At 44.8% G+C, this 12,409-nt stretch overlaps 1 protein-coding gene across 1 annotated transcript; it reads right to left on the reverse strand.

The window, feature by feature from the left end:
• Window positions 1-12,139, reverse strand: apcdd1l (adenomatosis polyposis coli down-regulated 1-like). The gene is made up of 4 exons (XM_080026738.1): window positions 11,652-12,139; window positions 2,856-3,039; window positions 1,809-2,328; window positions 1-1,630 (listed from the first exon to the last, which is right to left on the reverse strand). Exons 1-4 carry the CDS (start codon window positions 11,734-11,736, stop codon window positions 845-847), a joined length of 1,575 nt encoding a protein of 524 aa, XP_079882864.1. The 5' UTR covers window positions 11,737-12,139; the 3' UTR covers window positions 1-844.
• Between the last annotated feature and the right edge of the window lie 270 nt (window positions 12,140-12,409).

The following is a 12,409-nucleotide window of genomic DNA, read 5'->3' on the forward strand; positions in this document are numbered from 1 at the left end:
AAGCCATTTTTAATACAGATGGAAAGTAATCACTTATTAAATGGCAAAAACTAGCTAAAATATTAGACCAAAATCTTCTTCTTATCAAAAAATACAGTAAAAATGGATAAAATAAATATTCATTTGATTTGTTTAGATTGACTGCAGATTAAAAAAAACAGACCAATACACATTAATTGAAAGAGTTTGGAGACAAAGCAACATTTCACACCACAGTGGCATTAAACCAATAAAGATGGAAGCTATTAGAGTGCTGATTACAAGTTTTTCTACGTTCCAGTTTGTTTCCTCTCCCACTATGTTGAGGAAACTGTGTTCTGTACAAAGTGCATTAGTTATACTGCATCTTGGACAAAAATGAGCTCTCGTGTGAAGTCTGCTGGAATGTCCAATGGCTTTCAGTTTGATGTGGAAATAACTGAACAACTGTTAAACTCTGTGATCTCGCTTTGTAATGACAAGAAAACTGCATTGGCCCAGAAAAATGCAGAAGGAGTTAATCTGTTAAGTGAGAACATCTGATCATTATACATAAAGGAACATGGTTCAAAAGAATACATTTTTTACAGAAATAATGGCATTTGTGTATATTGATGGTTTATATACAGATTATTTTTTAGGTAGAAATGCAGTCGAAGTTAAGAGTCATTAAAGTGAACAAAAGGCAGCGTCTGAAAGCCAGACATAAAACAGTCATCTCTCCCGAGTGTCTCATGATTTTTCTTGACCATCACACATGTGGTCATCATCATATGGAGGAAGAGCGAAGAAAAAGCTGCCAGGAACCATTGTCCATCAATGACTTCAGCTGTGTAACAGGCTATAGATACATGAACAAATGTCTTTAATACGCCCAGAAAGAGCTGCACAGCACAGACCCCAGCACTAGTAACACCAGCTGGGCCAGTCTCTCTGTCCCACTGGCTGCTGCTGCTAACTGGACTTGTTTGCTGCTGCTAAAAGCTGAGCTGTAGCGTTGTGAGGGCCGTGTGGCTCCCCCGCTGCAAAGCACCATGGGAGCCTGAAAGGAAGTGGGCCTCCTCTGCGGTCGGTCTGGACTGGACCCGTCAGTCGGCCTCTCTCCGATGAACAGCAGGCGGTGTTTCCTGTGGTCCACCTCGGTCTTGAAGAGCTCGTACTCCTTGTGTGGCAGCTTGATGCCCAGCAGGGTGCATCCGTCTGTGGGGGTCAAGTCCTGCTCCACGCCCACCTCCCAGCCCCCCGCCCGACCACACTTTCCAGGCCTGGTCACGTTCAGCAACTTGGCTGTAGGCTCCTCCGCGGCCGTGACTCTCACCTGAGTGACTTTGAAGACAAACTCAGTGGCTCCAGAGACCTTGGCGGAGGGGTTTCCCTGGGCGTAGTGGCCCGAGGCCCTCAGGGTGAAGGTGGGCTGGGAGCAGGCGGGGTCCGAGTAATGCCGGTAGACGCCCTCCCACGCGTGCTGCTCAGGGTCAAAGGTGAAGTCTCTGGTGAGGAAGAGGACGTTGGGACGGGTCTCACAGCGCTGGCTGACCCAGCGGCCGGCCAGAGACAAGAGGGGAGCTGCGGGGCCGCGGGGCAACACCGGGGGGCGCTGCTCTGAGGAGCGGTACACCAGGGCACACACAGGGCACGGGTGGATGTGATGCTGTAAAAAGATCAAGGCAAAGGCCAGACGATATGTTTCAGGGGTGCAATTATGTTTTTTTTTACATTATTGATTAAGAATATTTCATAGTTATTGTTTAATCATTCCCAAAGTCCCAAACTTGTGAATATATTTCCAGAGCACAGGAGATCCCAAAGTTGAAAGTAATATATCTCACCATGGCGTTCTGCAGTGGCTGCTGGTAGCCTGCAGGTCTGTAGTGTGTTCTCTGGGTCCAGTCAGTGTGAATATCCCCTAAGAGCAGCTCCTGGACCTTCCCTCTGTGGCTGTGGTGATGCGTCTCCACCCTCATCAGTCCCATCTCCACCATGGAGAAACCCAGCGCTTCCAGACATCCCCTCCCTGCCCGAGTGTTGTACAGCTCGTACAGCTTCCCCGGCACCACGTGACCCAGGGTCAGCTCCACACAGGTCCGAGGCAGCCTGGAAGCCAGCCTGTGCTTGGCTGCCATGCTGTGGACCACCATGCCCACCTTGCTGAGGTGGTGTTCGGCCTCTGTGCCCCCACGGGTGATCCAGGAGGCCTGGCGCATGCGGAGCTTCCCCCTGATCAGCAGGGAGTAGGCCGGCTCCTCACAGCCGCTGTCTGTGTAGTAGTGCTGCAGCGCCTGGAAGTGACGGCTGGGGTTGAAGGTGTAGGAACGGGTGAGGAACTCTGGACCGGGCCGAACTTCACATCTGTGAAATGGAGAGAATTAGGCAAGAGTACTGATGTGTCATGTATAGATATCAGGCATTAGTGAGCAGAGATTAGTTTCTACCCAGAGTCAGTTTTAATCAAGTCTCGGGTCCTTGTCATCTGGGACAAGTCACCATTAGCAACAATCTACATGAATTTCAAGTCAAATCTTTCAAGTCAATTTTCTTCTTCATGTTTTTGTAATTGAATTAAGTGTGGCTGGCCACCTGATCAATATAAGTCTATTTTACCTCTGTGTTTGGTCTAGGCCATCTCCTGCGAAGAAATACTTATGCTGCTAAATGCTCCATGCCAACTATTTCTATCCACTGAGCAGGTGGTATATAATGTTTTTTTTGTGAGAGTGAACCAATGATATTAAAGGCCAAAAATGTGATCCATTGTTAATAGGAGAAAAAAGCATTGAGTAAAGCTGATTCACATATGATTATATTTTTTCCCCTTCATTTGATCCTCATCACTTGGCGCTTAATAAAAACAACAACTGAACCTAAAAAAAAATCACCTTGTTGACACCCATGTGCCATCCAGTCTTGGGGGGATGTCTGCTGTGATTGTCACTCTGTCCTGTAGGTGGCGGTACTGACAGCCGTGCTCCCACTGCAGGCTCTCGCTGTGGTTGGAGGAGGAAGTGAAGGAGGCTGTGGGCACCTCCCATAGTTTAGTCCCAGTTCCAGCCACAAACACAGCTACAGAGGAAGAGAAAGTCGAGAAAACGGTGAGAAACTAATCACAGTAAACACAGAGGCTCCATTACACTTCATTTGGATATCTGGCCTTATTATTTTGGGTGGATGTTTGAAATGGAAAAACCAAAATGATTCAATTTCAGAGGTGATTACTGGCCTCCGTTGTCAGAAAATGGAAGATAATAGGCACAAGGGAATTTTCATATCTTCTCCCCCGTAAACATCCAAACGCAACTCTAGGTTGACTGCAAGCTGTTTCAGGGCTGTAATTGTGGTGCATTTTCCATGTGATGAGTGGAGAGAGCGGGTGCTATGGAAGCCATGTGAATCAGGACGTTGGCCTCAGTGCAAACCGTTTTGGCTTGTCACCCCAATACGCCTGCATTGCAGCTGCAACTCACAGGCCTCATTTCTGGGGTTTTGGGTGCAGACAGGAGGTGTGTGTGTGTGTGTGTGTGTGTGTGTGTGTGTGTGTGTGTGTGTGTGTGTGGGTGTAGTCGATTGTACGTTTGTGTTCACGTCAGCGACCGTCAGTGTTCCCTTCGTATTAAATGCATTTCTATCATCGAGATAAAGCAAACACAGGGTCACTGACAGCAGCAGGCCAGCCGAGCCAAACACATCTGTTGAAAATATGATGTATAAAAAACACTTATGATGATGAATGTTCTCGCTTTGGGGGTTCTTCCAAACACTGGCAGCTACGTTAATCTAAATGAAAGCATTATTCATTCCATAACATTTATTGATCTGACACGTGCACATCTGCAATCTGTCTGCCTGTCATTGGTCATAACTGCACTTTGCACTATTGTCCGCGTTTTGCTTCTTTTTTTTTGATGTGGGCGCTCCGATCTGGTTTGGGATGAGACAAAGGCAGGAGGATTTTTCTGATTACACCCTCATGGTTACAAGGTGAGGAAATCCACTGGGGTCCTTCCTGGCAATGTCTGTGTGTTTTTTTTTTTCGTTTGGGAAAAATGATGGCTTCAGTTTCATCCTCCCAAAACAAATGTCAAAAAGCAAAGGGGATGAGTTCTCCCAGGCCCCTCCATCTCCTGTGTTTCTCTTCGAGTGTTCCTCTCGTTTTTCAATCGCACTCAGATACATCCACTCTCTTCTATTCTTACTGGTGAATTGTGATCTTTATATGGATTAACCAAATCAAATATAACATGTTAATTTGTGAGCCTTAGAGTGGCTGGTGGTAGGTGCATTTTATTACCTTTGGAGAAGACTATAGGCTCTTCTCATCTAACTCTCATAAAAGTATTTAAGAAAAAGTCAAGCTTTTGCTTTAAGTCAGCATATCCAGCTTGCTTTTTCCTCTATTTCCCGTTTCCCCTTGTGTTATATATTCCCTCTGACACCCTTTTATGGTTAAAGTTCTCACATTCTTTCTCTCACTTTCTCAACTTTCCTCAGGGTCATCTGTGGTTGAGACAGCTTTATGGATGTAATCTCAGACCACTTTTCTGTCGTTCAACTTTAGATGCAACCGGGGAGAACATCACCAGTTTTCTTCTCTTATGACTGAGCAGATGGGGCCCAAGGAAAAATTAGGATTTTCAACTGGAAAGTGTGTGACGTTGATTTTTCTGTAAAACACTCCAAGGTGGCGGCGGCGGCTGGGTGATCGGCATTTACTAACCTTGTTAGTGTCATATGGAGCATTTTTTTTTGTTCCCCTCACCCTTGGAATGCTTCCCATATGCTGACCGCAACCACAGACATGTGTGCAGCACAGCCATTTCCAAGCATCCTTCCACCTGATGCGCACACACATGTCAAGCTTGGATTGTTTGAACTGTACAGTCACAGACCACAAAAACCAGATTCGAGCTCAAGGCACATTTCTCCTCCTTTGAGCAGTCTGTCAATTTATTGCTATGATGATTAATACTTATTTTTCCTGTCACAGACATCGAAGCATGTTTGCAATTTTCCCCATGCGCTGATGTGTTTGTTTATGCTCCATGTCACCGCAGCTGGCCAGGGAACCCGGTCAGTCAGAACCAGCTGCACTCCCACGGGAGTTTGCTCGCATCAGAAATACTAATCAGGATTAATTAATTTCCACTGCTGCTCCTTGCAAGACATCCAATCGGTCTGGCTTGTGTTATCCTAGCCTTTGTAGCTGCATGCAACATGGTTCTTGCGCACTCGCGCATTGGACAAAGAGTCAGAGTATGTGACGTATCTGGAGTCATTTCATTTCTGGAGTCTCTGTTTTTGCCAAAGCATTTCTATAGTGTTTCTTGAGGTCACTTGTCATTCAGCCCCTTTCCCTCTCTTGGATCTCATTCCAGTTGGACATATGGTTGCGTTTACTAAAAGAGCACTCATAAAAGCAGAGCTTAGTAAAACAAAATTGCTCATCGTGGGGTTTTTCAAAGTATTCTTCTACAAAAGAGCCTATTGCAACCACAAGTGAGGCCATTTTGTAATACATATGATAATATTCAACCCCCATCACAATTTGCGGGAGGTGGGGGACCATTTTAGTGGGTTCACTTCCTACACAGCCAGTCAGACATCATTAGTTTTACCCCGCAACGGTTCCCACAGATTTATTTCCCCACTATTGGGCCCTAAATCTTCCCCCTGTTTCAGACTGCACCTTGCTGTCACAGTGAAGTGCATCTTACAGAAACAGATGGATTTTCATGTTTATTAACCAATAAAACTCACTAATTTAACGGGGATCCAAATATTTACATTTATGGTTGATGTTGTTGGATTATTCTAGTTTATTAGCCACACCAACCGAATGCAGTATAACACAACCGTCCTGCAATAAATCCTACTTTCATGAAGGTTATAGATTTAAAAAGGCTTTTATTCAGCTTTATGATAATTTTGGAGGCTGCAGTTTGTTTTGCACGTGTTTTAACGGATTGTGGATATTGTCTCCCGTCTCTTATACCGGAAGCACAATAGTACAGGATCTCTTAATGGCCAGCGTGAACAAGAGGGATAATTACAGCAAGTTATTATCCTCATATGGACATGTGACTGCTGCTTTTTTGCACACAAGTGGCTTGGATGGAAAAACCGAAACACAACAATTTTACTCTCCCATGGGTTCAACTATTTAATGATTTAACGGAGACAAATCTATCTGAGTGATAAAGTCCCCCTCTGTCGGCTCTGTATTAGTAAAGGTTATAAAACACACAACACATCTTGAATTAAACGCTATGGAGAGACAACACTGGTCCTGTTTGTCCTCATGCAGTATCGCAATTCTACCACACGAGGTCAGCACAGCAGCCGGTGACCTGCGTGTGGTCTGGAAGGTCAGTCTGTCATCACCAACTCTCCCTTCGCTTCAGCCGACTGATGACCGGCCAAAGTAATCTACCTGTCTTTGAGCTCCCATATTCATCCTGCTTTACACACACACACACACACACACACACACACACACACACACACACACACACACACACACACACACACACACACACACACACACACACACACACACACACACACACACACACACACACACACACACACACACACACACACACACACACACACACACACACAAATGAATGCATGCACGCACCCACGTTGCCAAAAAACACAATGCACACATTGATTTGGAGTGCACTACTGCAGAAGGGATACCATTTATGAAAGACCTCCAGGCAGCACTCTGTTTGTTTGTTTGTATTTGTGATTACGGTTTGGCAGCATTTTGCTCTCCTCATGTCTCATCCACAGCGCCCAAAGTCAAAATACAGCTTCATGTACCTCGTTATTTTTCGAGCTGTCCTGTAAAAACACAAACCAGATCCAGGCACTTTTCGAATCAGAGCGTACACAGGGGGAATCAAGAGCTTTCACACTTAAGTCCAAGTTCATTGGAGAGAGACGCCTTTGTCTGATCCGTAGCTGCTTCTATTGAGGATCTCAATGGAGAATCATTGAGACCTGCCAAAGTGGAGGCAGTGAAGGTGAAAGAAATGTTGTTGGTGCAGTGAAAATGGTGGCACCAGGACCAATCCCTCAGTTTTCCAGCATTTTTTAACTGCTTCCTTGTGGGTTTCCTTCTCATTTTTTACTACATCCTCTCACCCCAAATACACCCCCAGTGTGCTGTAACGTAAGGCCCCTTTCTGATCCCACATTGCCCCAGTGCTGCAGGACAAAACCCTCCAAAACTGTCCCTGAAGTGCCCGTGCCCTCCTGGCCCACATACCCCCTCCCCTGATTACCGCTCCCTCTATTCCCTGATGAAAAAAACATGATGTTTACGGCTCATTTCTCCTGGATGGATTTCAGATTCCTTCCTCTCTTGCTTTTTTTTCATCTTTGTTTCAGTTTTTTTCTCTCTCTCTGTATGTCCGTGGTTGATGAGGTGAATAAAGTCGGTCAAGAGGATGGCGGGGCTGGAATGACAAGATTAGTGAGGTGCATGTGTGAGTGTGTGTGGGTGATGCTGCAGTAGTTCAGCGACCACACTCATTCCACGTATTTAGGCGACCGCTATACATTATTCAGAGATAGCAGCTGCTTTTTCAGGAGCTCTGAGTTGTCCTCCAGATTATTGAATAGGTTTTGTAAGAGTGACTTTGTTTTGGCCAATGAAGGACTGCCTGCCTACTGTATAACCCCTCAGCCCAAGTTGCATAAGTCATCTTTCTTTTCAATAGTTGCTTAAGAAAAAAAGAGAAAACATTGTGCAAGAAAACGGGCTACATTTGCAGTCCAAATAAATACAAGGAATAACTAAGTGTAACAGAAATATTTTTTCTTGGTATCCATAATCGCACAGTCCCTCAGTTGTATATTGTTACCCTTTGAAAGGGTCCCCACAGCGAGGTTGAGAGTCCCTGTCATGGGCGTAAAATTGCGTATGGACGGTGTGGACGTGTCCATACCAATATTCAAATGTGCTGAAATTGTCCACACCAATATGAGAACGATATACAACGACGAGAAAGGGTTAATGCGTTGCCTCTTTATAGTCCCGCCTTATGTATTTGGTGATTGGCTTTGCCTCCTGTTGGTTGTCGTGGGTTGTGTTTCGGTTAGCGGTGATTGGTTGCTTAATTTGAGAGCGGCAGCGCACCAAATATGCCTATTGATTCTGCTCTGCTATGTGCTGTAGTAAAGATAGGTCGCCTTGGAAACAATTAAGCCCCCGTAGACCGTGAGTATCTTGTCATTTTTACTCGCGCGAATCACCATTCTCTGGCTCGGGCACGCTCGCGCTTCAGCTGCGCTCCAACTCCCCGGTTCACTCGTAAACTGAAATTCCGAGTCGGGGACAGCCCTACTGTGAAACATAAGCAGCCAAGGATGTATGAATATAATAAGTTTTTTAGTGCAAAACGATTGATAGCCGCTCAACTCTTGACTAAACTGTACATAGATACATGATAAAACTGGTTTGGTTAATAAACTAGTGAGCGGTTGGATGCTGGGTCTGGGGCGAGGGCGATTCGCCAAATTGTGTGACGTTTCGCCAAAATGTGTCCCCACCAATATGAACATCAAAGTTACGCCACTGGTCCCTGTTATAAAATACTTGGATTGGTTTCAAATAGGAAAGCTTGAATATACTGTAAGCGGTATTGATGGATGAATTCATCTACTTTTTTGACAGAATTTTCGCTAAGTCAGGCTGTATATTCTCTGCAGTTTTCTGAATTTTGCAGATTCTTTTTGGACAATAGTGAACTATGCTACTATTTCTGATTCAAGATTAAGTTTACTGTATTCGGACCCCTCAAATGACAGTATTTCCCTCTTTTCTTTGACCATCAACAGCTTTACATTAGCTTAGCTACTTCCATCTCATCCAGCATGACATACAATAAACTAACACAATTGTTGTCGTTGCTCAGCCTAAAAGCCCCTGAAGACGGCTAACAGAAAGTTCTTCCTGCGGTACTCAGCTTCTTTCACTCTCCCTCCTTCCCTCCACCCTTTGTCGCCAAAGTCAGACGAGGGTCAGGTTGATTTAGAGGTTTTTCAAAGAACACAAGTTCTGTTGTTTTATTCTAACCCTGAGTCCCCCCCTTTTTTGAGGGGATTTGTGCTTCAAACCCAGCAGTCCATAGCTGTCTCCTGGACCTCTGTCCTCGGGGCGCATGGTCGACTACTGTTGTCTTTTCATCACTGTGTAAGCTGTTTAAACCAGCGGCCTCGTTTATTTAGACGAGGGATCTACAGGGGTTTTTCTGCCCAGTGGACGCCACCGCTGCCAGTTCCACCGTGGTTAGCGAACTCTGGCTCCTGTCCACAAGGCACACACATCCTACTGGTGCATCTCACACCGCCTCGCCATGAATAATACAGCTGCCGCATCAGGCCAACACAGCCACCGACTCCACCGGGTTCACACTTTCATACGCTGTCTTATAGGTTGCAATGCAATGGTTTGTGTTATGTTATTCAAACCTAATCATCACACAATGGATCCCACTATTGGATTATGTGCCATTAGACACAAGAGGTGATAATAATAATAATAATAATAATAATAATAATAATAATAATAATAATAATAATAATAATAATAATAATAATAATAATAATTGATAGGTTTTATATAGCGCTTTATTGCCTAGGCACTCAAAGACGCTTTACAGGGTTCCTGGTTCAATTCGTTCACACACAGTCATACCGATGGTGGCAAACTACGAGAGTAGCCACAGCTGCCCTGGGGCAGACTGACGATTCCTGATTATAGCAGCACCTGACATGCATTGTGGTGTCTGTTCTCGTTGGACAGCCGAGGCAGACTATATGTAGATAGCAGACAATGGAAGTTGATGGCCCGTTGATGTTTATGAGATGAGATTACACCAGTTCCACCTTAAATCCCAAAGCTCGGTTTAAAGACTTGTAAAAAAGCTCCACACGCTTGGAGAGTTTTCAAGTTGGACCGGGACTGCAAATGGCCAAAATACAGGCACACTGTATCCAATTTGAATTGAATTGAATATGATCAAAGAGGTTTCTTTGTATTGTTAAAGGAAGCAATGACAGGGTTGGATCACACAGTGTTCCCAACCAGTCCAGCTCAATTCAGTTTAGGAAACACTGGGAAAAAAACAGGAAATTCTTTCCTCCAAGGATCCACCAGACTTCCAAACATTCATTTGTGGTCTCTTCCACAAGGCGAATCGGTCACTTTTATCTTTTCTCAAACACTTCACATCAAGGGAAGAAAAACTCCCTCAAATGAGTGATTGTAGCTTTTCAGTCAAAGTTTGGGTTCACAGGGTGCTCGGCAAATTACAAGCAAAGTGTGGCTCAAAAGTCTGGAATCAACATTTTTCTTCTCATCTGTCAGGCAGTATGAAAAACACTGGTTTTTGAAGCTTTTACTCTCCCCTCACAGAAATGACAGTACACCTGTCAAAATTAATCTGAAAGCAAATTGAAATGTCCATTTTATGGTCCCAAAGTTTTCTGCTCGGTTTGAGCTGAGAGACTGCTCAGCTCCTTACAGCATCTGTTCAGGGCCGGCGGCTCAACCTCGCCTGTCTCCTCTACTTCACTTGAGCTGTGAAAAAGTAAACAATTCACAGATACCAGTCCACCAGTCTAGCACTAATGCAGTCAACGGTGGGGGGTTGACATTGGGTTTCTTGATGATGATTTTAACTGGGCAGATGCCTTCTCCTGTCTTTCCCCCCTTCACTCATCACCCTAACCAGCCCTGATGGCCAAAACGCTGCGCTTCTGTGATCGATGTTGTGGTGGCTGGACAAGCGGCTCGGTGCAGAAGCCTGAGGTAAGGTCAGTAATGGCTGTCTTCTGTTATTCTAACCATTAGCATAATGGCAACATTAGTTCCAGGGCCATGCTTCCCTGCACCTAGGGAACCATTGTTTAAAGGCACCAGCCAGGGTTCTTTTTTTCAAGACTCCTCCACTCCTACCCTGACTGCTTTGAAGACCCACCGAGGAGAGGGGAGGACACAGACCGGCTATTCATAAGCCTAACATCAGCATAGGTTGTGTTTTTATTTTTATAGTGTGCTGATCCACATGTTGAACTTTGCAAATCATTTTGGATCGTGACAAATTACATAATAACTTCCTTGTAATTATGAGTTTGTCTGTTATAATCTCTTCCTTTCTGTCTCTGTGTTGTTTAAGCTAAATCCACAAGTGTTCAGCTGATTCCTCACATGAGAGAGCGTTTATCTCTCTTTTTCCATACTGGAAGAGTTTTGGATTAAAGGGGTAAATCTGCACCAACCTTTTAAGATCAGACTCTAAACACAAGGTTTACACCGCAACAAGTCACTCCCCCTGTTGGGCATTATAACTGCAAAAGTAAAATCCAGTTTTGAACCAAATTTGTGGGACTCCCTTACCATAATATTATGAAACGCCTGCATTTCACCATCAGCTAATGCTTTGTTAAACTGATCTTTTAAAACTTTTATCATCTTATGTTTGATCAAAAGCAGGCTTCGTATATATATTTAATCAGTGGAAATCCTCACTGATTCCCTGGACAGAAAAACCTGTGGATTTATGGAAGTAATTTAAATTCAAGGGAATTTGAAAAAGCAGTTTGGACAGCTGGTAGTCATAATAAAACAACACTGGCATCTTTCAAACAGTGCTTGGACTCACCTTGCCACAGCCACAGCAGCCAGACTCCCCTCAACAGGTGACTGAAACGTCCGTTTGACATGTTTCCTGCTTCCGCACACTTCATTCACACTCTCGGCTTAAAGAAAAAACAAAAAAACAAACTTTGATCCCTGGGAAATCCAACACACAGAGAGAGGCTCCTGTCAGCGAGAGACGATCAAGTAGGATATCACCATGACACAGGGACGTAAATGAATAGTCCAGTAATCCCTTAGAGATGAAAGTATAGTCTCTTGTTCAGCCAGCCACAGTCTTTATATCTTTTCTCTCTCTCTCTCTCTCCTTCTTCTTCTTGTTCTTCTACCTCCACTTCGGGGCTTCCATGGTCTAATGAGAAAGTCCCCACTTGGAACCACACGCTTCATGCAACTTTCTCCAGACTGGTGCTTCCCTTAAGTTGGTAAGAGGGAGATTAAATGTTCTCTCTCTCTCTCTCTCTCTCTCTCTCTCTCTCTCTTCCTCTATCCGTCCCCCCTCTCTCAATCCCACACCGTTGCCTCACCACTGTGCAGCCCTGTCGCTCTGTTCCACTCGATGCATGTGCAGCGAGAGTGGACGTGCATGTGAGCAGGAGTGTTTTTTTTTGTTTGCACTCCTGTCTGCCTGGCTCTTATAGTTTTGAGCTGAGAGGAGAGAGAGAGAGAGAGGTAGGGCAGAGAGAGAGAAAGTTTCTGTGTGTGTGTGTGTGTGTGTGTGTGTGTGTGTGTGTGTGTGTGTGTGTGTGTGTGTGTGTGTGT

The sequence above is a fragment of the Ammodytes marinus genome (genome assembly GCF_949987685.1).
Source record: "Ammodytes marinus genome assembly, chromosome: 4".
Classification (NCBI taxonomy): Eukaryota; Metazoa; Chordata; class Actinopteri; order Uranoscopiformes; family Ammodytidae; genus Ammodytes; species Ammodytes marinus.

What these genes read in the sequence shown, in the direction of transcription:
- apcdd1l (XM_080026738.1), bottom strand. Translation starts at nt 11,736, where the DNA reads ATGAAGTGTGCGGAAGCAGGAAACATGTCAAACGGACGTTTCAGTCAC. An exon ending in GCTGCTGTGGCTGTGGCAAG is followed by an intron (nt 3,040 to 11,651) that starts GTGAGTCCAAGC and finishes CTTCCTCTGTAG; the next exon opens with CTGTGTTTGTGGCTGGAACT. An exon ending in AGCCACTGCAGAACGCCATG is followed by an intron (nt 1,631 to 1,808) that starts GTGAGATATATT and finishes ATCTTTTTACAG; the next exon opens with CATCACATCCACCCGTGCCC.